At 39.4% G+C, this 27209-nt stretch overlaps 1 protein-coding gene across 8 annotated transcripts; it reads left to right on the forward strand.

Annotated features, from left to right (window-relative positions):
• The first annotated feature begins 3815 nt into the window (after positions 1–3815).
• MIER3 (MIER family member 3) lies at positions 3816–26948 on the forward strand. Of its 8 annotated transcripts, none has more exons than XM_042452837.1 (14): positions 3817–3878; positions 5972–6049; positions 7822–8040; positions 9416–9561; positions 10435–10569; positions 11500–11620; positions 13239–13324; positions 14189–14261; positions 17692–17843; positions 18818–18899; positions 19940–20031; positions 22615–22742; positions 22913–23058; positions 23163–26948. In XM_042452837.1, exons 3-14 carry the CDS (start codon positions 8028–8030, stop codon positions 23618–23620), a joined length of 1632 nt encoding a protein of 543 aa, XP_042308771.1. In that variant the 5' UTR covers positions 3817–3878; positions 5972–6049; positions 7822–8027; the 3' UTR covers positions 23621–26948. The 8 variants fall into 8 exon arrangements, with proteins under 8 accessions (XP_042308769.1, XP_042308771.1, XP_042308766.1 ...); XM_042452830.1 differs by having other exon boundaries at positions 3855–3878; positions 5972–5996; XM_042452829.1 differs by lacking the exon at positions 3817–3878 and adding an exon at positions 4945–5101.
• Positions 26949–27209: the final 261 nt, after the last annotated feature.

Raw genomic sequence — 27209 nt, forward strand, 5'->3', positions numbered from 1 at the left:
ATCCATCTTTAAAGCCACCAAAACCCATGTTCATCACTACATCTTCTGGCAGCAAATTCAAGCTACAGGAAAAGAGATTCCACCTCCACATTAGGAGGAACTTCTTGAAAGTAAGAGCTATTTGACAGTGGAGCACACTCCTTCAGAGAGTGGAGTCTCCTTCTTTGGAGGTCTTTAAACAGAGGCTGGATGGCCATCTGTCAGGGATGCTTTGATTGTGAGTTCCTGCATGGCAGGGGGTAGACTGGATGACCCTTGGAGTCTCTGCCAACTCTATGATTCCAAGAATTAGATGTTGTGTGAAAATTTAGTTTGTCAGCTCAGATTTTGTCAGCTGATGATACCAAATTTCAATAAGAAAGAGGAAGCAGTTTCTCTTGCCACTAACCTTTTGATAAGCCTCTATCAAAGTATCCTTTAACTAAAAAGCCCCTAAGACTCTGTTCTTCCTACTGGAACATATTCCAATGTCATCATTTCCATCACTATTTTCCTACTGTCTCTCTCTCACACACACACACATGTCATGATACATTTATTAAAAGCATTCGTTACATTACTGTCCTTTCCTAATAAGTTAGCACTGAGTGGAACTTACAATAGCACTGACAATCCAACTGTCATATTGAGTTATATACCTTGATCTGTCAGGATCTTGTCTAATTCCTTCATAGCTGCTGAACTCTTCCATGTTCTAGCCATGTTCTGATTTCTTGACTGCAGATTCCATTCTGATTCTTGAACAATTTCAATGTCTTAATCGTATACTTAAAGTATCTAAAATAATGACATCTGTGGTTTTTAATGTTCAACTGTGAACCAACCTTTTCATTTTCCTCCTTTCTGCCACATTTCAGAATGAGTATAGTGAGATTTGCAGAAAAACAGCATTTATAATTCCCCTATGTACCGATCTCCAGAAGCTTTGGAAGGGGTGGTGGTGTTAGGAAAATTCCTGTTTGTTAAGAAACATGTAGTCTATAGTGTTGGATTAAAAAACTGCAGAAACAGAGGATGAATGATTCACTCCACTTAACACTATCTTGCATGAAGTATGCACACAAATACAATTTGTATGAAAAGGGCACGTCATAGGTGTCCCTAGGCAAGAAACCTTCTAACTTGCTGAAGGATAGGTGGAAGGTGGTAGGTTACGATGAATGAAAACAAGTGGGACATTTGTTTTCTGCTTAATAAGGGGAAAAAAACAGAAAAAGCAGAGAGGAATCAAGAATGATTACAGATGAAAATGGCATCATGTTGGATCTCTCCTAGAATTCTGTGAGGGAAGATGGATGATAAAAACCTCCTTGATAAAAGCCTCATCTGTAAATTCCTGTTCCAATCTTTCCTTCCTACAACTTTGTGGAAAAGAAAAAAGATAGAAGAAACAGCAAGAAGACACAGGCGGGTTAAAAGTGGAAAACATCATCATCTCGACACCTCATGAAACTTAATTAGTGAGACAGGGTAACTGTACCAAAAAGAACTGACCTGAAAACAGTGAACATCTTCTTTAAGCAGTGAGAAGGCATTGTGCAGCTATTCCAACTTCATTTCTTTAATAGATTTTCCTTGGTAAGAAAAAGATGGAAGAGACACTGGGGGAAACAATAAAGGGTTACAAGTTAAGATGTCTGAAGGCCTTATAAAATTCAGACAGGGCAATGATGCGATTTTTCAAAAAATCTTACAAACTACTAGAAGGAAAGATAATAGTTTCACAGTGCCTTTCCAATGGCAATGTCCATCTAGAAGAACTTTTAATCCTAAGAAGATGTGTATAATAATAATAATAATAATAATAATAATAATAATAATAATAATTGTATTTTCCCGCCTCTCCCAGGTGGAATTCACCTGTTAGCCTTCAATTTGTGAGAAACTCAGTTTCAAGTAATCAGAATAATTTATGATCGTTGTAATAATTATATCCGAATTTTACTGCTGATTTCGGGAAAGGATTTAATTTACTGAACTATGGCAAAATATAGAAACTTTGTTTGGCAACAAGAGGCTGAGGAAATATTTCAGCATAGGAAATAACCCCTCTTACCCTTATACTAGAAGTGGGGAAACTGTGGCTCTTTGGATGGTACCAGACTTCCAAAAACCCCAAACACTGATCACAGTGACAGGAGTTGGCAGTGATGTAGACTTGACTCATCCTCAAGTCACTTCAATAACTTGGCTTGGACTTGACTCAGCAATACATGATTTATTGACTAAATTAAACACCTGTATACTTTTAGCAACTGAATGGCTGGGCCAACTTCATCCAGAAACAGCAAAAGCGTTAGGCAATGGGCTTGAGACAAGGGCTGGGTTCTACTCCCCGCTACACATTGGAGGAGTCTTCTGAAGCTTTTGAAAAGCTTTAGAAGGATCCTTCCACTTCAAGCTTATTGCCGAACACATTTACTATTCCCCTCCCCTAACTTTGTGTATGTCTTCTTGATTTTCTAGTTACTGCACCCACACCACTACCTCTTTTCTGTTAAAAGTTGGCTCCAATACTTGAGTCTCAACTTGAGATTTGAAGATACAAACTTGAGACTTGACATGAATATACATTTAAAGGACTTGAGACCCAACTTGACACTTGAAGGTACAGATTTGAGATTCGACTTGAGACTTCACTTAAAAGCACCTTGTAAGGACTTGAGACTCAAGACTTGAAGATACAGACTTGAAACTCAACCTGAAACTCACTTTGAATGTACCTTTTAAGGACTTGAGACTTGGAGGTAGTTTTGAGACTTGGAGTAAAAGACATGAATACATCACCGGGAATTGGAGTCCAACAACATTTTGGAAAAGACGAGCAGTCCCCACCATGGATGTATCCACACTTCAGGAGTAAAGCAGTTTGAAAACACTTATTGTCATGGGTCATGGCTCCCTTCTGTGAAATCCTGGGACCTGCAGTATGGTGAGTTATGGCACCCTATCCTCTGTCAGAGAGCACTGGTGCTTCACCAAACTACAAAGCCCAGGATTCCTGAGGATGGAGTCAGGGCAGTTAAAGTAGCGTTAAACTGCTTCATTTCTGCTGTCTGGATAAACTCCATGTTCAGCTATGTGATGAGGCTGCTATATAGGGGGAGATGATACAGTTCTCTATTAATCTTGGTCACCCCGCTGTTATCTAAAGTGTCCCCCCCATTAGCCGGTCTCCCTTGAAGGGAGCGACAAGCAAGCCCAGACTCCTTTCAGGCCTCAACAGTGAGGCGAGGGAATTCATATCAAATGCCTGAGACTGTCTGTTGTTGCTCCGGTTGTTGTGTGCCTTCAAGTCATTTCCAACTTATGACAAACCCTAAGGTGACTCTATCATAAAAGAAACTTGCCATGAAAACCCTGGGCTAGGCTCACTGCCTCAAGGACGCCATAAGTCAGCATCATCTTGAAGGCACACGACATCCTTTCAAAAAACCCACAAGTCACACTCTCTCTGCCTCAGAGGATGGCCATGGCCAAAACAAACCAACCCTCTGAAAAAACCTGCTAAGAAAACCCCAGGAGAGGTTCCCTGTCTTAGGGTCAGCACTGTCTTGAAGGCACACAGCACAACATTCTGAGACCCCTCAAGTCACACTCTCTCAGCCTCAGAGGAGGGAGGGCCATGGCCAAAACAGACCCAAACCCTGGCTCTGAGGAGCCTTGCTGAGATTGCCCTGAGCAGAAGGGCCTTGGAGGCACCCAGGAGCAGCTCCTGCCAGGGGTCCTCCTGGGGCCTTCCTGAGGGAGAAGCAGAGCCCAGCCACAACTTCTCCTCCTCCTCCTCCTCCTCCTCCGCCGCCGCCATTGGCTTAGCGGCCCCATCCGGGCACTTTGCGCATCGCTCGCTCGGCCCCAGCGCTCCCAATATGGCGGAGGTGAGCGGGGAAAGCGGGCAGGGGCGCTGGGGTCCGCTGGGCTCTGGCTCCGGAGGGGCTTTGGGCGTCGCCTAGGGAGGACCGGGGCCCCTCTCCGCGGGATGGAGACCCGGCGAGGGGGCTCCGGGGCCTGGCCGGGGGCCTCCCCGAGGCAAGGGAGGCCGGGGAGGGCCGCTCGGGCGACTAGGCCGCGGCGGGCTAGAGCCTCCTGAGCGCCGGCCGGTGCCCGTCCCGAGCCCCTCCGCTGGGAGCCCCGGAGGGAGAGGCGGCAGGGAGGGTCCCGGCGGTGGCCCCTCTCTGGTCGCCTCCCGGGATGGAGAGGGAGAGAGGGGCCAGGGCCCTGCGCTTCGGGGCAGGAGAGGGCTCGGAGGGCGGCCCCGACGGAGGCAGGGAGGCAGGGAAGGGTATGAGAGGAAGGGAGCGGGTCCGGGGGAGGAAGGGGAGGGCGCCCTTCCTGCCCCTTCGGACCCTAAGGCAGGGGACCTGTCCTCAGCTCTTCTTCAGAGGGAGGCCTTGGAAGTGTGTTGCTGCTGCTGTTGTTGTTGTTTTGGAGCCATCCTCTGAGGCTGAGAGAGTGTGACTTGTGGTTCCCCTCCCAGAAGGATGCGGTGTGCCTTCAAGATGCTGCCTCCTTAGGCCGACCCTCAAGCAGTGGGCCTCTCCTGGGGTTTTCGTGGCAGTGTCTTCGGAGGGTCTTTCTTTGGCCATGGCCGCCCTCTGAGGCTGAGAGAGTGTGACTGCTGAGGTTTTTGAAAGGATGCTGTGTGTCTTCAAGACGGTGATCCTCTGGCCATGGACCTGTTCTCAGGTTTTCATGGCAAGTTTCTTCAGAGGGTGGTTGGACTGGAGGCCCTGCGGTCTCTTCCAGCTCTGATTCTTTTCTCTCTTTTTGGCCATGGCCATCCTCTGAAGCTGAGAGAGTGTGACTCAAGGGCTTCTGAAACGGTGTGTGCCTTGAAGACGTTGCTGACTTAAAGTGACCCTCTCCTAGGTTAGACAACCTCTCCTAGGGTTTTCATAGCAAGTTTCTTCAGAGGTGTGTGTGTCCTTTTTCTTTAGGGTTTTGCTTTTGTTTTTGTTTTGCCATGGCCACCCTCTGAGGCTGAGAGAGTGTGACTGGAAGGTTTTCAAAAGGATGCTGTGTGCCTTCAAGATGTTGCAGACTTAGGCCAAGCTAAGGCAGTGGACCTACCCTCAAGGTTTCATGGCATTTTCTTTAGAAGGTGGGTTTTTTGGTTGCAATGACTATCCTCTGAAGCTGAGAGAGTGTGACTTGAGGGTTTCCGAAAGGGTGCTTTGTGTCTTCAAGTCAATTCCAACGTATGGTGACCCTCAGGCAGTGAACCTATACTCAGGGTTTCATGACAGGTTTCTTCAGGGGGGTTTTCCTCCCCTTTCTTTGGCATTGCCATCCTCTGAGGCTGAGAGAGTGTGACTGGAGAGGTTTTTGAAAGGATGCTGTGTGTCATCAAGACATTGCAGACTTAGGGTGACCCTCAGGCAGTGGACCTATCCTCAGGGTTTTATGGCATCTTCTTTAGAAGGATTTTGTTGTTGCTGCTTCTGCTGCTGCGAAGGCCATCCTCTGAGGCTGAAAGAGATTGACTTGTGGGGTTTTTTAAAGGATGTTGGGTGCCTTCAAGACGTTGCCGACTTATGGCAACTCTCGGGCAGTGAACCTCTCCTGAGGTTTTCTTGGCAAGTTTCTTCAGAAGGTGGTATGTTTGGTTTTTGGCATTGCCATCCTCTGAGGCTGAGAGGGTGAGTGACTTGCCCAAACTTACCCAGTGGGTTCTTATGGTGACCCTGGGATTCAAATCCTGGTCTCCAGAGTCATAGTCCAATGCTCAAACTGTGTTGGCTCCTCAGGGAAGGGATGCGGAGAGATAATTTTTATAGAAAGGGGAAGGAAAGACAGAGATGCAAAGGGAAGTTAGGAGGAGAAAAGAAAGATGGGAGGATGTGTGCACTTGAGGGGGAAACCTGGAAGGGTGGGAAGAGTTTCCTTTTTGAAGTCTTCTCTTAGCCTCCTGTTAAGCTGTTACTGAAGTGTTTTGTTTTCCCTTCTCCCCCTCTCCTGTTGCTTGTTTCAGGCTTCCTTTGGGAGTTCGAGCCCAGGTTTGTCCTGTTCAGTTCCTTCTTCTGTGATTCCGGCAGTGGGAAGCTTTTGGGTACGGTTAAGGGCCAGGTTACAGGCGCATCTATCAAAGATGCTTTATGTTTTTATTTTCACTATTAACGTGTTAAAATGATCTTCTCCTCTCCCCATCCTCCCATTTCATGCTCAGTTTTTTTCATTTTAAAGTGACTTGTTTGGTTCTTTCCTATGGAATCTAGATGATACATTTCTCGGGCTTCTGAATAAGGCTGCTGTCACATGCATATTTACTTAGAAGTAAATTTCACCAACTGTTATGCAGATTGCCAACCAACTACCGACAGCTAGGACGAAAATGCTGATGAACATAGGATTGCAGCCATGAAGTCTGATTCTGTGCATGTTTACTTGGAGGAAAGTCTAGGCTGCCTTATCTGAGATAAAACTTTGATCCAAAAGACACTGCAGAAATTATCCAGTTTGAGCCCACTCTATGGCTGCCCTGGCTCAATGCTAGGGAATCCTGGGAACTGTAGTATTGTGAGACATTTAGCCTTCTCTGTCAGAGAGCTCTGGTGCCAGAATAAACTACAGTCCCCTGGATTCCCTATCACTGAGCCAGGGCAGTTAAAGCAGTCTCAAATTGGATTATTTCTGCACTGTGTTTTGGACCTTTGATTCCTATGTTTCTGTTGCTTTTGATTGTTAATATGTTCATAGAATCTACTTAACCTCTAAAAGAAACAGAAGTGGAATTCTGGCTTCCTTTGGTCCAAACCACAGTGCAGAAACAATCCAGTTTGAGATGGCTTTAACTGCCGTGGTTCAGTGCTAGGGAATCCTGGGCATTGTAGTTTATTGTGGCACCAGAGTACTCTGACAGAGAAGGCTACATCTCCCATAGAACTACAATTCATTGAATTTCCCTAGCATTGAGCCAGGGAAGTTAAAGCATCATCTCAAACTGGGTTATGTCTGCAGTGTGTTTTGGACCTTTGTTAAAAAGGAAGATGCGTAACTTTGTAAAAGTTACAAGTACAGAATCATAAGCGTTCAAAGGGACTGCAAGGGCTATCTGGTCCAACTCCCTGCCATGAAAAAAATATACAGCTGAAGCACTCCTGAAAGTTGGCCAATGAATCCTAGGTTTAATTTATCTTCTATTGAAATCAAAAGTAAAACCATACAAATCAAGTAATTGTAAAATTACTGAAACTTATACGTTTTGTTGTTCTTGATAAAAGTTGCATTAAGAAGTGTCAACTAAATTATTTGGCTGGTAAGGCTTAGAGTATGGTGAGATTTAATTATCAATAGATAAGTATAGGGTTGTGTGCTGTTTGTTAAATATGAATGCTTAAAGCCACAGCCTGCATATGGAATGTACTTCTTTGACATATAAAAGACTAAAGCAGCCCTTGGCAAGCACAGTTTTCAGAACAAGTAACATTCCTCATTTGATATTTTAAATGCACTCTTATTCTACAGATCTGACAGTGCAGTCCTAATCTACAGATCTCGCTGTAAGGGGGTTAGATGGAATAGGTGTGTACACCCATTGGCAAAGGGGAAGATTGTGGGTAGTAGAGCATGGTTCCCATTATAGCTGTGGAAGAACTCTATGGGCATAGATTTGTTGTGGCCCCTCCAGGCACTTGGTAGACTTGAGAAGTAGACTTCAGAAGTAGACTTAGTAGACTTCAGAGTGGAAATTTTGTGGGAGTATGTCAGCTAGCTGCCACTATGCTGCTAGCTGATATACTCTCACAACATTGGGGGTCCTGTTTATTTCCTAAGAGGGCACCAAGGATTTGGCATAATTAATTTCCCTTCCATTATTTTTAGTGGAGTGGAAATTCAAAACAAGAAAGATCCACTGGGTATGTCTTTGGAAAAGCCCATCCTATCCACCTGCCGTGACGTGTATCAGCCAGCAGGGCTTCAGGAGTGGTGGATCATCTGCCCTTTTACTCCCTCTCCACCACTTTAGGTTTTCTCTGACCAGCAACATTTCTATAGGTTCTTTCAGAAGTAGTCTCCATTTAAAAAACATGAGGCCTAACTGTGAGTAAACATACCTAAAATGTAAATATATATAACTAATTTTCTATATAATCAAGCCAAATATGCATATGTATAAGATTTTGGATCCCTATAAACCACACATTTAGTTTAATGGGAGCAGGGATGCATACAGTCCATGCAAAACAAAACATTTTAGATACAACTGATTTCAAAATCAGTTTTTATACATAATTAAAAATTTCCCCTAGAATCCTTGGGACTTCATAGTACAGCTGGATTTTGCCTCAAGTGTTTTATAATGTTATCTATTTAGATTATTTTATAATAAGTTATCTATTCAGATCCATGGCTTATATATAATGTTATGGGCATGAATAATTCTACTTAATTCTACTTATTGTTGATTATATAAGTAATTGTTATTTTAATCTAACATCATATGCAGTAGTTATTAAACTGAATGTAGTATCTTTATTTTCATTATTTGAGAATTACAGCTTGGTTAATGTGTTTCTCCATTTCAACTAATTCCGGTAAACCGCACTTAAATGAAATATCTTATTCCAGTCTAAATTGTCCTGACATGGATACTTCGTAGTTAGAAGGAAATGTACTGTTTGAGATGGCTTTACATGTTAAAAAAAACGAGAGACAGGGAGGGAGAAAAGGAGATTCGTGAACATAATAAATGGACAGTCGTCGTCCAGATGGCTTACTGTAGATCTCTTGATTTTGCTTATATGCCTGTCTGAGATTTCATGATATAGGGCAGAATATAAATATTTAAACAACATAAATACACCTGCACAGTAACTCTATGCTATCCTCAGACATCTGAAAATAAAAAGTTCCCTTTGAGCCTAGCCTATACTGAATTTTGTTTCAATGGCTTTTCTTCTTCCTCCAGCCTGTGGCTGTTTTAAATTATCTTCGGAGTCAGTTAATTAATGCAGCCTATTTGTTCAGCGTGTACTTTCATACCAACGCTATTTTTTGCAAGCTGTGATCCAAATTTTATTAGATTTCCTTCATATGCACCATTGTTCATGCGTTGGTTTGTGCTCATTCACTGATTCATGATACCTACATTTAGGAATCAGGAAAGCTATTATCAAATAAAGATAAGTTATACTGGCATGCATATTTCATATTCATGCAAATATACATAGCTTACAGTACTTGCAATGAAGGCTGTAATTAATACCATAATGGCAGTAGGACTTCTGTTCCAGAGCAGTCCTATCAAATTGCAGGACATGCAATTATGCTTCCAACTTTTGGATCATAAAAATGGATGTTGATGCTTGTTTGTCTGGAACATTGACATTTAATTTACATTAATATATAACATTGTTTTTTATAGTGGTTATCATTTTGTGTGTTGCTAAAGAGATTCACATTGTTTTTTTTATAGTTGGCTCTTTATCTTCTGAAGATCATGACTTTGACCCTACAGCTGAAATGTTGGTACATGACTATGATGATGAGCGAACTCTTGAAGAGGAGGAAATGATGGATGAAGGAAAGAATTTCAGTTCTGAGATTGAAGACTTAGAAAAGGTAATGGACTTTCTTCCTAGACATGTTGGACACACAGTATATTTTCTGTTGGCTAGACTTTTTTTAATCTTTAAAACCCTACTCAGTTTTTTTAAAAGATTCTAATTTGAGACGTTTGAGAGCTTCATTCTTCTTAAGAATATAGTTACGTCTTATTTCAACATGTGATTGTTAAACTGCAATGTGGTTTATAGTGGGAAAGTGTAAATGAGATATATTGTTTCTTTTGAATCTCTGCTGAATAGATGCCTCTGTCAAAACATTCTTTGCTTGGGCATGTGGCTATCAGCATTACTGAACCTGTATCTTGAATGTGCCCCCAAATATTGTAGCTATATTGTATATGTGGCTGTTAAGCAACTACAGTAGAACCATAAGGACATATTACAAAACCATATGACCGTCTCATTAGGTGGTAATTAATCTGTTGAAGCTAAAGTGATAGCATGGGGTAGAATTCAAAGATATAGCCATGTTAGTCTGTAGAATCAGTACGTAGAGCGATCTTGTAGCACCTTTGAGACTAACTGAAAGAAAGATGTTGGCAGCATGAGCTTTCGTACACTTAAGTCTACTTCCAAATGCATCTGAAGAAGTAGACTTTAGTCTACAAAAGCTCATGATGCCAACATTTTTATTTAAGTTAGTCTCAAAGGTGCTGCAAGATTTCTCTACATAGTGATAGCATAGGATTTGATTGCAAATGTAATCTCTTTATTTAAACTGTGTACTTAAGTCCTGTTCTATTAAGATAAATTTTTGTATATTTTGTGTCTAAATAGTCCTTTCCATTTTATTTCTCAGTACAGTACATGTATAAAAACCAGTTGGTTTCTACAAATGGTAATCTCCTTTTTCCTTCTTAAAAATCAGGAAGGAAGCATGCCTTTAGAAGACTTACTGGCATTTTATGGCTATGAGTCTGCAGTTCCTGTCGTAGCAAGTTCCAGTGCAGACAGTTCTCCAAGTGAACTTGCTGATGAGCTGCCAGACATGACTTTGGATAAAGTAAGTTGAAAAGAGCTTCTTGTGTACAAGATTAAAGCAGGAGTATCTTAGGTTCTTTGTTTGTTATGATCCTATCCCAGTGATGGTGAACCTTTTTGAGGCCAAGTGCCCAAACTGCAACTCAAAACCCACTTATTTATTGCAAAGTGACATGTCTCTATGGCTTTCTAGTAACAAACTCTGGCAAACTCTGTGCTGGGACAATGGCACATGTGCCCACAGAGAGGGCTCTGAGTGCCACCTCTGGCACACGTGCCATAGGTTCGCCATCACTGCCCTATCCCATTTAGTGCACAGAGATTAAATTCCTTCCATACATTAAGTGCTGGCATCGGTTTTTATGGCCCAAATAATCCTTATGCATTTCCCATTGGTTTTTCCTTAGCTTCTAAGAAATGAATACAAATAGACTCTAAAAAATTCTTAACTATCAAAACTCAGTAAAATGTGATTCCAGTAAAACAACATGCATTATGGACAGGTATACCTCCTGTATCAATAGCTACTTTGTATTGTTTCTCTGGAACACAATTATTTTTTTGCTGTACTGTATTTATCTTTCTGGTGGTAGAATATGAGACTTCATATATACACAGTCCAGATGTATTATGTTATTAGTGAAACCTAAAACTACTGGATGCTGTAATGTTTCCCTTTTCTCCAGCACTTTCTTAAGTATGACTCAAATTGGATCTGACGTAAGTAGTAAATGATATTTTAATGGAAAGTCTTGTCCTATTTCTTCAAGATTCCTCATAAAGAATACTGATATAAGATAGAATCATAGAATCATAGAGTTGGAAGAGACCACTAGGGCCATCCAGTCCAACCCCCTGCAATGCAGGAAATCCAAATCCAAAGATGAATTTCAAGATACAGTTACTTTTTCCATACCTGAATGATACTAATCCTCAACTCTTCTGGTTACAGGAGGAAATAGCCAAAGACCTATTATCAGGGGATGATGAAGAAACACAGTCTTCTGCTGATGATTTGACGCCATCAGTCACTTCACATGAAACTACAGACTTTTTTCCTCGACCTTTAAGATGTAGGGAGATTAATGTTAATATTACTGTATAAATACTCATGTGTCACATTTCTAATTCAGAGTGTTGGATTAGCTGGGTTTGCATTGCTTTCTGTCCCCAAAACACATTCTGAATAGACTTGCTGATCTTGCCTCATTCAAATGTAGATATGGCAGCACCTCCTAGACCTAGAACATGCTTTTGGACTTTCTCTACTCACTTTTACACTAGTAAAACATATGTGTCTGGAAACAAAGAATAAATTGAACTTTTGGTGCTCTAACATGGTATTAGTGCTAACTGCACTCCCAGTAATGACTGCATTCAAAGCTCAGTCAGTGGACTGCCATCAGTCTGCAAAACTTTAGTTGCATAGTGTAATTTACCCAAATGTGTATTCTATGGTGCACTTGGTAAACAAATCCACATGTGATACTGTTTCATTGTCAGGGGCAAAATCCTGCATGTTAGAAAGTATAATGGAACTTTTCCCTGGTGTGAGTTAGAAACTTACTATTTCTGAACAAAATATATAAAATCATATTAACCTGAAATTCATTGTGACATTCTAAGTAGTTGAGGAAACTTACTACCGAAATTTCTTTGCTCATAATCAGTTCAGACCATCACTGTGTTTGCTTCTCTTTCTCATTCTCCCTCTTTCCACTTGTTTTGTGTCTCTCTTGAGATGAATCTGAGGCAGGGATTTGTTCCAATTCCCATTTGAAAACCATTTACAGTGCAGTTTAATTTATTGGAATAGTGGTTGGAAGTAGGGCTGGGACTATAGAAAATATTAACACAGTAAACGTTTTTGCTAAACAGTAGTGTAGTTTGTATTAATTTACACTGAAGTGTAGTGTTATTAGTTCTAGAATGCCCATGTTAGGAAGTTACTATATGTAAAGCAGTGTAAAAGGCACATGCACTTCCTTCAGGTTAACAATGTAAGTAAGAGGAGAGAAACAAGGTTAAAGGTGAAACAGGTGAAAGGTTTTAGTAGAATTACACATATATCAACAGAAATATTCAAATTAGTATCAAGAAATAGAGGAGTCTTGTGTCAGGGCACAAATGGGAAATGTAATTTGAGGTTCACAGTTCTGCAGAATCTAGTACATGTCCATAGCTGTTGTTCAGAAAATTGTAACACCCTAAGATTTGTTAATCTTGGTTGTGGACTCAGATTGAATTTACCTGTTTTTAATTTGTACTGAACTCAGTGGGAATTACTACTACTGCTGCCATACTGTAGAAATATAGCGGTTTGGAACCACTTTAAGTGCCATGACTCGATGCCATGGAATTCTGGGATTTGTAGTTTTGTGAGTTATTCAGCTTTCTCTGTCAGAGAGGTCTGGTGCCACAACAAATTACAAAACCCAGAATTCCATAGCATTGAGCCATGGAAGCTAGTGATGTCAAACTGCTTTATCTTGGCAGTGTGGCAGCAGTCATGGATAGGATATCACGGTTAACCACTGATTGTTACTCTTGTGTAGCTTAAAGTAGCAAAGGGCTAAAAAGATTGATTTCATTGTTTCCCCCCTACCCGGTAGTTAAGTTGTTACGTTAGAGTATATGATCTTAACATTTTAAAGTAATTCTGAATTATTTTTATTTTTCTATTATAAAAAGCAAACACTATATGTGAAGGTGATAAAGAATCAGATGGTGAAGATGTTGAGGTGGACACCGGTAATTCATCTGAAGATTTACGGAAAGTAAGTTACCTAAGAATGGAACAATCCACTCTAATGGATGCACGTTCCTTTATATCAAGGGTGGACAAAGTGTGGGCTACAGGCAAACATTTGCTTTATAACTCACCAAAATTATCTCTAGATTATGTGGAGGACATTTTCACCACTTTTGCAGACCTTCCCCCACCATCATTTTTTTTCCCCAAAATATTTTTTTAACACTGTTTTGCCACAAATGCCCTTTATGCAGTGCAGGTCGCATTTCCACCATGTTTGGGGGTAGTGGGTCAATTTAGGCCCAGGGGAAACAGGAGGTGAACAGGAATGGACTTTTGCTCACTTTCTGTTGTTAACAAAGGTTTTCCCTGGGCCTAAAATGGCCTTGGGAACCCCCCAAACATGGTGAAAATGCCTACATGTCTCCTAGATGGTGTTTGGAGGCTATATAGGAATGGATTTGATGGGGGTGTGCAGCCTGCCATGGTCTGCAGGAGGCTAATGCAGTTCCCCTATCTTTTTATGGTTGCCCACTCGGGCTTTAAATAATTACAATAATAAATCTTAGATTTATAATAATGTGAAGTTAAAATATTGAAAAATGTCTTGGAAATACATATTAGTGTTTGGCAGGACTTAAACCATTATGGACAGCATTTGAATTGTCAGGAGTTCAGTCACTTGGAGGATCCCCTGGGACAGAACTGGGTAATATATGGCTCTCTGGATGTTGATTGAGCTTCCCTAAGTCCTCATTGTCATAGCCGGAGGATCAGAAGCATGCAGCCAAACAACTTTCCTCATTTCCAAGCCAGAGATAAACAATACTGCTCTAGTATTTATGTATATATAAATGTAAACCTAAAATGCTGTTTTAAATATCTTCAGGAAATAATGATTGGTTCGCAGTATCAAGCAGAAATTCCACCTTATTTGGGTAAAAACTGTGATGATGAAAAGGGTGAGTATTATTTTTTGGATGATGGATTAAATCAAACAGACAATAGCATCAGGACTGTCTTCCTTTTTCTCCAGACCCCTTTACAGTGACCAAAAAAAAAATGCCACAGAGGGTTTCATGGACCTGCTGACCAGGTTTTTAGGGAAAGAGAGGGGTCTGCAAGGGCAAAGAGGGATTGTTTTGCTCCTGCAGGCACAGTCATTTCAATCACCTGAAGCAGATACTGGCCTAAAAGTTTAGTTTTTCAGGATTTGAACCAGTCTCCGTGCCAACCAGACCTCTATGCAGCCCCAAAAATCTGCTCTCAAGGGCTGAGGAAACCCCCTGGAGAGTTTTTGGGCAATTCCAAGAGCTTCAGAATGGAGAGGGGATACAACAAAGTGCTGCCATCTTGTTCCACTATAGCCAACACAGTAAAGTTTTGTGTGCTCCTCTGTCATCACAGGCAAGGAAAAGTTGGGGCTTTTGGCATTCATGCATCATAGTATCCTGTAGGCAAAAATGTTGTTACTCCCAGCCTTATCAATCACATCAAATTTTGTGGTGCCAGAAAAATTGAAGCCACAGTAATGAAGGCTTTATAACCTCTCTTATTTCATGCAACAATATAATGAGACTTGAAGCAGGGTTTTCCACCTGTACCCTGTATTTTTAAAACTACCTAATACTGACATCATTTTGAATTGTGGTTGTGAGACAATGAGTAGACAGTGAGGATGTTCTGAACTATTTTTATTTTAATGGCAGCAGGTATCATAGAACTGGAACCCTAAAGACTACCTAGTCCAACCTTCTGATCTCAAGGCATCCACAGCTAAAGTGCAAAGCATTGTGTCTTACTCAGTAATAAAAATTCTGCAGAATGTTGAACTACAACATTTTATGGAAAAAAATTTATACAGTGCGGCCGCATTATGCGCGGCCATGTTTTACGCAGCTTCCAGCATACCTAGAAGGAAGGGAGGAGCGTGCCAGAAAAAAACAATGACACATACTCCTGTGGCATGCGCCCCGTGCACTATTGCCACGTTGCTGCAGGCACAAGCCCCATTCATTTGAATGGGGCTTGAACATCTGTGTTTTTTCCCTTACACGAAGGGGTCTGGAACGGATCCCCCACATAAGAGGATGACTGTAGTCCCAAAAGAAAGAATTACACAAGCTTACATCAGTGTCTCCACTACTGTTAAATTGTACAGATCACTTAATACTATCTAGTGATATCAAAAGCTATTGAGAGACAGATGGATTCATGATTTAAACTCAGTGTTGTTTATCTGTAAGTCAGTAGAACTGAACTAAATGTAAGGTTTTTTAAAAAGGCAATTGCCTTTTTTTGCCTTAATGTCTTAAATGTATCAAAAATGTAATACTTCACCTGGATATATGAATCTTTGAGTCATATTGATAACTTCCAAAGACACAAGCAGGAATTTGGCCTTTTATTTGACCGTGCCCTTACTTTAAGGTAGAAAAATAATTGGATTTTTTTTTCTTTACATATAATCAATTTTTCATGTTTATGTTACTGTTCAAACATGTTTAGCCTAGTTAATTATCTAGTGCTGAGTTGTCTTTTGGAAATTAACATGGTTAAAATAAAACATGTTGATTGCAAGGGAATGTATCTATTAGCATAGGGTCTCCTAGCCAAGCCAAAAAATACAACAACCTGTAGTTGACAAGGTCCTACTCCTAGCCAGCTGAGGCTGCATCTGCATTGTAGAATTGATGCAGTTTGACCACTTTAACTGCTATGGCTCAATGTTATGGAACTCTGGGATAAGAAGTTTTATGAAGTAAAAGAGAACAACAAACTGCAAATCCCAGGATTCCATAGGATGGAGCCATGACCATTAAAGCATGTCAGACTGCATTAATTCTGTAGTGTGACACTAGCCTGAGTGAAGGCAAGCACCTCCATCGATTAACAAAGCAGTCCTCTTATACATGGGTATAGCTATACATGTTCATGGTTACAGCAGAAGGGAGAGCATTCTGGCTTCAGCTGCTGCATGGGGGTGGGGCTCAGAGACCCTTTCTAGTCATCATCAGCTGATGTAGGAGCCTTCTCCCTTCCCAGCCCCTAGAGGGAGTCAGATGGCATGTTTCTATCCCGCCCTCCCATAACATTGGGGTGGGTATGGAAAGCTATAGGAATTGAACCCAGCTTTGCAATCTCAGAATTCAAGTGGAAATCTTGTCATTTTCTTTTTAATGAAATAATTGTCTGTAGGTGGTATGGCAAACATAATTGTTACAGCCTGTGTAATTAGATAGGCTTGTTTAGGCTCATACGGTAAAAATCCCATGTCCTCACAGGATGCTTAAAACTGCGGATAGCACTGAATCTATATATACTACCATATATATAGCCCCCAAAAAGACAGATGAGTTAGTTACCTACAGATGGGAGATAAAGGCCAGTGTTGCAATAGGGGATGATGATGGCTGAGATCCTCTCCTCACAGAAGCTAAACGCTAGGATTAGTGAGATGAAAGGAAGTTCTGTATTCACTGCCCTGTTTTGCCTCTGCCCACCAGTTGCCCACCCCATTGAGACTGTCTCACAAATGGAAGCCTACTACTGAAGCCTCTGAGGCTGGGCAATAGTGAAGGAAAAAGGAAGGATTTGGAGAGCATTTAGGAGCTAGTTTGTGTTGGTGGAGGCAGGCAGGTACGGGTGGGAACTCCTCAGTATTCCTGGCCACCACTATTTTGTTTACTGATATTTCTGGCTTTCTGTTGGACCTGGATGCAGCCTCAGCTGACCCCTTTTATGGCAGCACAGTTCTTATGTGTTCACCTATTATGTGGGGACCCAAGCAGTTTTTACGCAGTAGAAAAAGTGCAAATAAATAACTATAAATATTTTTGGACCACTGAAAGCATGGAAAGCGAACTCTCAGATAAGTAGTTCTTACTATATTCCATTTATCCAATTTATTGAAAAACGTGTTGGTAGATGTAATGAGGATGACTTGGGAAGCTTTTGCTTCAAGTTTCTTGATGAGGCAGCCTTAAAATGCTCACTGACTTCTGGACTGAAAAATGAAAATGATTTCAGAAAGCTACTCTCTTCCATTCCAACTCTATGATTCTATTATTTTTGTTATAGTGCTCTGACCCTTTTTAATCCTAAACTGTAGGTCTATTGCAGTTTTAAGAAAATTTGTATGAAATTATTTTATTTCTTTATTTGGAACAGGGCTATCCCATTACTTAGGCTTTGGTGAAAGGAAAGCTCATGGCTTTCAGGTTGCTTGATCTTGATTAACTTTACTTTACTTGGTATGGGAAAGTTTGTTATTACTTTATTTTTATGGCCACCTTATTAAGTAGACCCTGTAATTTCATATTTCTTTGCCTCGTTTTGTTGTCATTGGGAAGTCTGATCCATAACTTTTGCTTCAATTATTTTTCTTAACAGCATATGAAAATGATGATCAGCTACTTTGGCAACCAGGTGTGATTTCAGAGAATAAAGTTAGAGAGTACCTATTTGAGACCTCATTAAGAACTGGAAATGAAAAAGTTATTGGTAGAATTCCTGAGGGAATACATACACGAGATAATGAGCAGGTATGTTGGTGAGCTTACCTCTGTATAGTGACTTTTTAATGCTTACGTACAAGAAAAGTCTTCATTTGATTTAATTTTGAAATGATCACAATGCCTGGTGACTTATGGCAACCCCATGAATTTCATAGGGTTTGCTTAGAGAAGGAATACTTAGAGGTGGTTGTGCCAGTTCCTTCCTCTAAAATATAGACTGCAGAACCGGGTATTCATTGGCAGTTCCATTATATGTATATGGTAAGCAGTGGTAAAGCTATCTCAACTTCATTTAAATGTACATCATGCTTTATCTTATACGATAACAATATTTTCAAAAGGCTTTTTTGAACAGAATAAATACTAAACCCAGTCTTACCCTCTTGTTCTTGGAAAGTTCAAAGCAATTTCCCACCAGAGCAAACAGTATCTGGGTATAATATTGCTGATTCCCCTTTCCCTTGTGCTGCCTTCCATGCTGTTCCCAAGAGTCTTCTGACTTTCCAGAGGTGATTTTTGAAAGATTCCAGTGGTTGCAGGAGAAGGATTGGGGGAAATTTCCTCCTTTCTGCATTGTTGGAGGTGCATCATGAGTTCTTCCTATGAGAAGTCTGATTCAGGCTAGTCATGTGACTTCCAAAAAATCTCTTGGGGGGGGGGGGCTGGCTATTTTTCCAGAAACGTGTGGGGTGTAGGGAAAGGAAGGAATTGGCAAAAGTAACTTATTCCCTACCCTGGTTCTAGCAGCAAGAATGGGTGGAATTTTTCTTTGGATAAAAATCCTATTTTTTTGATAGAAGGAATCCTAAATCTGGAAGATGAAGTTTAGATTCTGCACACGTTATATTCTGGTATTGTTTTGATGTGAATAAACCCCATTTTATGTTTCCTTTTTCATGAATGGAGTAATCAAAGTATAATAAAAATATTTAATTGGTATAAAATCATAACATTTCTTTCTGTTTAGTTCATTTACAAAGAAACATTTCTCTCTCTTTTAGGCACTCTATGAGCTTTTCAAATGTAACCACAACATAAAAGAAGCAATTGAGAGATATTGCTCAAATGGAAAAGCGTCTCATGGTAAGAAATTCCTAGTAAGATTAAGGCTGTAGTTCTCTTCCAGTGTGTGTGGGAGTAAACCCACTACACCAGTAATATTTCTTTCTGAATAGACACCTATAGGGTTGCAGTTAAGAATATCGTAAGGAGGTGCAGAAATGACGTGAGATGTTAAGTAAGGTCCAAAACATACTGTGCAAATAATCCAGTTTCAGACCACTTTAACTGCCCTGGCTCAGTACTAGAAAATCCTGGGAACTGAAGTTTGTTGTAGCCTCAGAGCTCTCTGACAGAAAAGGCTATATGTCTCACAAAACTACAATTCCCAGAATTCCCTAGCATTGAGCCAGGGCTGTTAAAGTGGTCTCAAACTGGATTATTTCTGCAGTGCATTTTGGACCTTAGTCACTGTAGTTCTTCATTCCTTATAGATTGGGAGAGATTGCTCAATTGACATAAAAAAAGATAGAGTACCAACTAAATATAATTAGGAAAGTCTCTTAGAGATTTTGTTATGGAAAATTTCAGCTTTATTCTGCAATATTAGTTCAATATTAGTTGCTAAGCTTTGATGTAGTTTTTAGAGATAGAACACCACCTGATGTAACTGTGGCAGGATTGTGGGATTTTACACAAAGTAGGTAGGTAATACAACTATACTATTTATTGAATGATAGAAACTTTTTTGTGCAAACCTTAAGTTAAATTACTTTCAGTTCTTTTGAATAATAAAAACAGCCACTTCAATTTTAAAACAAATTTCCGTAAGTAGAAAATCAGATATCTACTAGATTTATTTTATATAGTGGAAATTTCTGCAATTTTAAGTCAAAATTAAGAAACATTCTTCTGAAGTAATACCGTTTAGGATTGTTGTACAGTGCCTTAAGTTCTGACTAATAATAATTATAATAATGATAGCAATAAAGTTGTTCCCTGAATAAATGCAGTAGAGATGAATAGTTGGGTGGACATAAGCATTAATTGTTGAGCATTTTATATGAAGTTAAGTCTAGAATAAGATGGCTGAATTGTTCTCTTTCTTCTTCTCCCATCTCAAGAGATGACAGCTTGGACAGAAGAAGAATGTAGAAACTTTGAACATGCACTTCTGATTTATGGGAAAGATTTTCATCTCATACAAAAAAATAAGGTAAATAAATAAAGGTAAATAAATGGTATTTAGTCATTTTAAAATCTGAGAAGAAGCCTGTTAAATCAGATAAAGCAAATATAGCAGTTTAAACATTACTTTGTTGCTGACTGGCTATTTGCATGTTAGTTTTGCAACATTGTAAACCTGCTCATGAAGTAAACGAATCAGCCTGTTTATGCCTGAAATAGTCTTCTGTGGAATATCATTGACTTGGAAGTTTATACTTTTGTTTCCTTTTTAAAAACTAGTTATCCACAAAAATATCATTTGAGGCTAAAACAGGAAAATGACCAGTTCAATGCAGTCCTTCCCTATTTGCAGTCCTTGTATGTCACGTAATGAATAACTTCTACTTCTGTTATGAAATTACATAATTGATAGATACTGATTCCAGCAACCACATAAAATGTACCTAACACAGTGAGATGGTTTATGTCACATTAAATTCATTAGTTTTTACTACAGTACATACTTGTTACAGATCAAGGATGTATAACTTTCAGGAGTATGGGGGCTACACCTTCCATGGATCTAAGAGAACTGCACCTCCCAACAATTTGTTTTACTTGAAGAAGCCTTTCATAACCTCTAGGGGGCGAAGAAGTACAATTTTACCAGATTTTTCCCCTCTCCCGCCCAGCTGTATTAAGCCAGAGGCGTGTGTGGGAAAAGGCTGCTTTCCAAAATGTAAATGACTTCCAGTACTGGAAAGGTGGAATCAATATAAATTACCTCCCCCTGCCCCCCATTCTACCAGTGTGATTCCTTTGCCAGATTTGAGGTCTGCTGTAGACAGCAGAGAGCTTATCATCTGCAGGAAGCAAATTCTGTAACCAGCCCAATATCTAAGTAGAAACTTTTAGTCTAACATTTTCCACTTATTTTAATTCAATTTACTGCATATTTTATTTAACTTTAACTTTTTTGGGGGGTGGTTGGGGAGAAATAGATAATTGGAATAGATATGAGCCTGAACAGTGAAGAGTATTCAAGATTGTCCTCAAGTAGAAGGTGTGTGAGAGAACATAAAGTTGTACAGAAGATGCAAAAAGATAATAAAAGCATAATTGAATTATTGATATGGATTTACCTAAAAGAGTCCTAAAAATGAAGGCAGAACTTGGGAGGATGAAAGATACCTTAACCCATTCCTCTAGCCCAGGGATGGGAATAATGTGGCTTTCTGGATCTTCTTGGACTGTAGCGCTATCCCAGCAGCCTTATCCAGCATATCCAGTGATGAGGAAAGGTAGGAGTTTCAATCCAATAACATGTGGAGATCTGCATGATTCCTTCTGTACTTTATTCCTATAGTAAAAATAAGTTTTCCTACCATTTAAAAATAATAATAAGCTTCTATAATATACCTTTCTGAAGCAGGCCTATGAGATATGAATAGATTCCCTTGTTGAATAAAGCACTTATGCAACCAGAGGAGAAGCTGTGAATGACTTATACTTTCAGTTGGTGGGAATATTCTCTTTGGTCTTGTAGTAATGAGTCTACCTAGAAAGTCTTTTCTCAGTACAAATGAATTTGGCATCTATCATTTTTGGGTTTTTCTCAGGATGCTTGCCAACAGCCACACCTTTCTTTTCTGACAGACAACATGGCATAGTGGTTTGAGCATTGGATTATGACTAACGACAAGGATTTGAGTCCCAGCTTGGCCATAACTTTGAGCAAGTCGGGCTCTTCCAGCTTCAGAGGAAGGCAATGGCAAAACTCCTCAGAACATAAGTCAAAAATGGCTTGAAGCCACTCAGCAACTAATGTTTTCTAGAATATCAGGGGCCAGCTTCTTGAATTTAATAACTCTTTGTACATTGTTTCCTGTCACTTAATGAGCATCAGCAATACAATGGGTTACACCAATTTGTCAGGGAGTCAGCACACTCTTTGTCAAGTGGTAGATCATCAGTCTTCCTTGGAGGAGGCATACAACCAATGATGATGGTAAAAAGCTACAGTGGGTATCTAAAATCTACATAGATTTGTCAGTATTGTGTAATTCTAGTCTAACTGAGAAAGATGCCTAGTATAGTGGTGACCTTTGTATACACAGGGCACCTGTAGAAATAGTGCTCTCTGCTTTGTTTGTCACAATTCCAATAGTAAACAGCTAGTTTGTCTTTGTCTAGAAGGGGGGAAATCCATGCATTTGGTTCTCCTAATACCATCTTATGTAAATATATGAAAGCATGATTATGGTTCTTTGCATAGCTCTGTCCTTTTTCATCTAGCCTTCAAGCAGCTTGGCACAGTCTGTAGAATGGCTTAATTGCAAACTTGCATACAGTCAAAACAATTTTATAAAAATTCTTCATTCCAAGTAATACAGATTTTTTTTAAAAAAAAAAATGGGTAGAATGTCAATAGAATAGAAAATATATCCATATTATATAGGCATGGAACTTCCCATGGCTTTAACACTCTCTGATTAAGAAAACAATGACTTTCTTTGGATATGCTAAATGGCAAACAACATTGAATTGTATGTAAATACTGCATTTCAGGTAATAAGCCCTCTCCTCTGCTTCTTTTCTCAAAGGTTTGATATGTTTTTCCCCCTTTTTAAAGGTGAGGAGCAGAACAGTTGCTGAATGTGTAGCATTTTATTACATGTGGAAAAAATCAGAACGATATGACTACTTTGCTCAGCAAACAAGATTTGGAAAAAAGAGGTACAACCACCATCCAGGAGTAACGTAAGTTGGAAGTTCTTCTCTCACCCTCCCAGCTCTCTCTCTCTCTCTCTCCTTCTTTTTTTCTCTTCTAGATTTTCCATTATCTGCATTATAATACAGTATTACGTTACTTTGAATACCTGTCTTCCAATCAGAGACAAGTAAATTTTCAAATGACCATGTTCTTACAGGGACTATATGGATAGATTGGTAGATGAAGCAGAAGCTCTTGGTGGAGCTGTACATTCTTCAGCCATAACCTCAAACAACAGACCAGAGCCTATTCCTGACCAACAGCTAAGCATCCTGAATTCTATCACTGCCAATGATTTGACAGGTGAGTTAAAGTATATAGGAAATAAGTTATTAGTCCAGCTTGCTTTTTCTGTGTATCAGGGTAATGGCAGCATCTTGAGTAAAAATCTTTTCTTTTTCTTCCAGCACTGACCAACAGTGTAGCCACAGTCTGCCACTCTGCAGATGTGAACTGCTTAGATGATGGCTTCCCACCACTGGAGAGCCTTCCTCGAACAGCAGTTAATCATGTGCCTGTTGTAACGGAAGATTTGCTTAATTTGCCTAGTAATGGCGAAAGTGATTGTTTTAATTTATTTGAGACTGGATTTTATCACTCAGAGTTAAACCCAATGAACATGTGCAACGAGGAATCTGAAAGACCTGCCAAGAGACTAAAAATGGGAATTGCAGTCCCAGAATCCTTCATGAATGATGTATCTGTAAACAATTTGGGTGTTGATTTTGAAAATCATACGCATCACATTACCAGTGCCAAAATGGCAGTCTCAGTGGCTGACTTCAGCAGTTTATCTGCAAATGAGACAAATGGCTTTATCAGTGCCCATGCGTTACACCAGCACACTGCCCTCCATTCAGAATAAATGTACCTGAAAACTGAAGATACAGTGGACCTTGTTGGCAGTTTATAGTAAACTTGATGAGTTTGATCAGGTTTGCTTAGTCTTTCACTGGAAGTTTGAACTATATGACATCAGTGATGTCTTTATGTACAGAACTATATCTTGATTTATCAAGAGTAATTTCACTTTTTTCCAGTTCATAAATGTGGAAACTTCATACAATGTTTAGCAGAGTTTGGGGACTAAGAGAACTCTGTGATGCAGCTTTAAGCTCTGCTTCCTCTTTGTTTTTAAACCTGTAGACAGAGACTGCTGTCTTAAAACCAGCACAGAAGTTCAGAACTGACTGGAGTGGCTTTTTAGTCTAAGTTACTTCTGCTTAATGGATGCAGTGGAATATTGATTGTTTACAGGTACCAGTCCTGATTCCTGCTCAATGTAGCATTTTTTTTAAAAGCAGGGAAAGGTTTCCTTAATTTAAACTGCACAAACACACAAGGATATTTTTAAATGGAACCTTCTCTCATCCGATACTAAGCCAGAGTACTTCAGTTTACACAACCACAGGTTGATGATGGCACAAGGGAATGTAGGAGCAAAGTCTGAAGACACGTTTGGATGCTCTTACCAAATTACAGGCCATGGCTACCTTACACAGAAAATGGTTTTGCTGTCCAAAGTTTTTTGTGTACTTCAATCTGTTTGCTCACATGATGGTATATTGTTGGGGAAGGTAAGGACAGGGTTGCCTATACTTCTGAGGAGTTTAATATGGGGACAGAACCATCAAACATTATATAACTTTTCCTAAGGCCACTGAAAGATAATGGTACGGTCTGCACAGTTTAGGATTGACCACTGATGATTTCTATCTAAGGACTCGCCTTAAGTTCAGAGCACTGCAGTTCAAATTGTTAAATGTATGAGGGACCCTAGACTCACAGATGGTGATAATGCAGCAGTACCTTGAAATTATAGTTGCATTTTGAAGCATGGAGATATGTATACACATATATGTGTATGTATATATTCTTCCTGCATAGGTAAATGGTCAAGTGCATTTTATGTTCCAGAAAGGAAACCTTGGCTACGGATATTCTTGTGTTTGTGATAACCTTCACAGACAAAGATTTGGGATAGGCTACTAGAGCATTGGCTATCAGTTACAATATTAATTGAAAGGTATTAGTTATATGTCCTGAATGACTCATATTTATAAAAAAAAGTTGAACTTTCTTACAGTAGAATTGAAATGCAGTAAAACTTGTCTAGTTTTGCACTTGGCATTATACATACTTTTCTTTAAATATATTGATTTTTTAGAAAAAGAGAAGGGTAAACCTTGCAGTGTTGTATAATGATTTCATGGTTGCACTGCATAAATAGAAAGCAGATGCCTTAGTTAATACTTCAAAGGGAGAGTATTTATTCGACATACTGTGAACTGCATTGACATCCTGAGTTTGAGATGCCATGTATAGTGCCGTGTGCTCCTCGCAGCACTATAAGATGGCTTTGAAGAATTCCACACACTAGCACATTTCACCATGGTAGCAACAAAATTTAGCACAGTGGGCAAAAATTGTTGGCGATCTTTTCCAAATCATACAGCTAAAATCTGTCATTTTAACAAGTACACAGCCAGTCAGTAATGGGTAGCCTTGGCCCTATGTCATGTTCTGACACTTTTAGCCAAATTGTCAGCTTCTTTTCTTGTTGCTGTGATTTGTGCTGAACTCTGTACCTTTTTTATTACTCTTATTTTTGTCCTTGAATCAACACATCTTAATGTAATTTTGTAAGATACTGGCCATATTCTTTCTCTTTGTTGATACATTCACATTTATGGGTTTACAGTGGCTGGTCTGTATAAAAATCATTACACACAAATTTCTGAATGCTTATACCAGTTGCACTTAAATGAACACACCCATTCTCATTAGCTGATGCAGTACTATGTTCAGTTTATCTATGCATTGCTGGGGTCTTAATGAAGACCGAGACAGTCTAGTTTCTCGTCTAAAGTTTTGATTGTCAGCAAGTTGAATGGACACTTTAGTTATTTAATAAAGACTTTTGACCAAAATTCTGAAAATGGTATGAGAGAACAATGAATTCTGGCTAGTTTTAATAGATTTTTAATTGCTGATCTAAGCCTGTTGGCTAGCTAGCTGGTAATGTTTACTTTTAATTCCTTGTTAAAATGAGGCAATAATTTGCAAGATTATGTAAATATGTACATTCTGAATATCTTTTTAGATATCTATTTCAATATTTTCTGACTACTTCTGTGTATAGTAACATTTTGTGCATGCTTGATGTGACATTCATAAATTTGTACCACTATGACTTTATTCATGTAAAATAGCTATTTATTGATTTTTTTTTCTTTTAAAAGCTGGACTTAACCTGTTTTTCTCTACTTTAAACATTTTATGGAGAAATTGTTACTGTTTATTAAAAGAATTGCGTTGGAGGGTCAATATGAAGGTGGCAGAATTGAAAGTATATGAAGAAATCTGAATTGCCTTGTTTCTTAGTGGGTAAAGCACAATTCTTCTAACAGACTGTGATGACTTCTTTGTTCATTGCTTGATATTTCCCCACCCCTCCATAAAAGCAAACCAAAAATCCATTGTGGGCAATTGCAGTTTTGTAGATGTATCACTTAACTACAGGGACTCTGAAAAGAATAGCTGATTCACTTAGAAGTGTAACTGGTGCTGTGCTTAGAGCAATACTTCCACTTTTCTTAGCCGTTTCATCCTCTTACTGGTAGCTTTTTAAGTGCTTATTTTTCCTCTTGTTATGTTTCTTCTTGCTGAATTTACTTGAAGGCTGTACAATACCGTCTGAAGTATACTAAATTGTGTACAAGTAGGTTGATTTCTGCAGTTTTCCTTTTAAAGCTGAGTCAAAGCATATGTTAATTTCAGATCCGGTAGTGTATTAGTGATGCTATTTAATTTAACCAAAGTCTTTAGTGAATATTTCAAGTTTGAATGTAAGCTAGTGGATAAACTGACCATTAGAAGACTGTTTGCCCAGTGTTATAAGCACATTGTCTATAAATGGGAACTAAATTTACATAGTATCATGGCTATGATTTTTCCATGGGTACGGAAGAAATTTCCAGTTATTACTTAAAACCTATGGAGGATTGCACTCCTCCCTGAAGCAACCAGTAATTCCAGCCATTCCTAGATTCAGTTGGTATCCCCTGCGCTGCGCATAATGACAAGTTGGTGACAATCGCAACATTTTAGTATCTGATACCCAAGAGGAAGTTGCTATTGTTGCATTGGTTTTAATATTTGTAACATAAACACTGATTTTCTTTTAAACATTATTTTGTATTTGTTGTACTTTAATACCTGGTGTACAGTTCCAGAAATAAATGTCTGGAAACCTTTCTTTCCTTCTGTGAAAGTGTTCATGTTTCTACCACACACTAGTATTTTAGGATGCTTCTAGGTGAAGCTTTTATTGTGCATTCCTCCTGCCTTACAGCCTTTTAGCAGTGATTCAGATATTGTTTTCCATCTGTAACCTGCCATGTTTTTCTAGCACTTCTGCCTTCTTCATATAAAAAGATATTTTAAGGAGGAAA

Source organism: Sceloporus undulatus, chromosome 2, assembly GCF_019175285.1.
Source record: "Sceloporus undulatus isolate JIND9_A2432 ecotype Alabama chromosome 2, SceUnd_v1.1, whole genome shotgun sequence".
In the NCBI taxonomy this organism is placed as follows: domain Eukaryota; kingdom Metazoa; phylum Chordata; class Lepidosauria; order Squamata; family Phrynosomatidae; genus Sceloporus; species Sceloporus undulatus.